Source organism: Ciona intestinalis, chromosome 14 (assembly GCF_000224145.3).
Source record: "Ciona intestinalis chromosome 14, KH, whole genome shotgun sequence".
Classification (NCBI taxonomy): Eukaryota; Metazoa; Chordata; class Ascidiacea; order Phlebobranchia; family Cionidae; genus Ciona; species Ciona intestinalis.
The window spans coordinates 11,103-12,170 of NC_020179.2; the positions used below are offsets into that span (position 1 = coordinate 11,103).

Genomic DNA, 1,068 nt, shown 5'->3' on the forward strand with positions numbered 1-1,068 from the left:
ATAACTAGGTTTCAGTGCAGTAACAGTGTTTTTGAACATAGTAAAGTGAAGAAAAACACTAGTTTAGGACCTAATACATTGGTCAAAGATATTATGCGGTAAAATCAGATATGCCATAGTAACATAAATATACTGTATATATATATATAGTTTTATTTACATAGGCCTATCTATATATTTATATCTATCTATATTATTTGTTTTAAATCAGTATGGAATTTAATGCAAACGAGCATCAGCACCTCAGATATAATCCATTAAAGGATGAATGGGTCCTTGTGTCACCTCATCGATTGAAACGACCGTGGGCTGGGAAAGTAGAAGAAAATGAAGAAACACAAATTCCTGAATATGATCCAAAGAATCCACTGTGTCCAGGAAACATTCGGTCAAGTGGAAAGCAGAATGAACAATATACATCCACGTATGTATTTAACAATGATTTCCCAGCTTTGATGAGTGATGTAGTCGCCCCTGCATGTTCTGAGGATCCATTGTTTAAGATGGCACCAGCTAGTGGCGAATGTAAAGTGATGTGTTTCCATCCTCATTCAAACGTGACGTTACCTGTCATGAAAAAGGAAGAAATACTTAACGTTATAAATGAGTGGATATCAATTATAAAGGAAATGGCAGCAAAATACAAATGGGTTCAAATATTTGAAAACAAAGGTGCAATAATGGGATGTTCAAACCCCCACCCTCATTGCCAGGTGTGGGCGAGTTCTTTTCTCCCAAATGAACCCCGTGTTTCGGATAAAACCCAGAAAAGTTATTTCCTGAAATACGGTTCTCCGATGTTGGTTGATTATGCTGCAAGGGAATCGAAATCTGGTGAACGCACGGTCGTGGAAAACAATAATTGGATTGCAGTCGTTCCATACTGGGCTACGTGGCCCTACCAAACCATGTTGTTGCCTAAACGTCATATTTTAAGGATGACAGATCTAGAAGATGTGGAAAAACAGTCACTGGCTGAAGCAATGAAACTCCTGCTTACCAAATATGATAATTTATTCAAAGTTTCTTTCCCTTACAGTATGGGTTGGCATGGAGCACCAACTGGGC

The 1,068-nt window shown here is 38.0% G+C and overlaps 2 protein-coding genes and 1 long non-coding RNA gene across 3 annotated transcripts in view; 2 read left to right on the top strand and 1 right to left on the bottom strand.

Moving 5' to 3' along the window:
* Positions 1 to 1,068, top strand: part of LOC104266391 — a 21,359-nt gene that overhangs the window by 9,317 nt on the left and 10,974 nt on the right. The window lies entirely within an intron of this gene.
* Positions 1 to 1,068, bottom strand: part of LOC108950087 — a 12,772-nt gene that overhangs the window by 7,174 nt on the left and 4,530 nt on the right. The window lies entirely within an intron of this gene.
* Positions 7 to 1,068, top strand: LOC108950086 (galactose-1-phosphate uridylyltransferase; the record flags this gene model as incomplete). The annotated part of the gene is given in 1 exon segment (XM_018814882.1): positions 7 to 1,068. A coding segment is annotated over 1 exon segment (856 nt), but the record flags the coding sequence as incomplete, so codon positions are not given.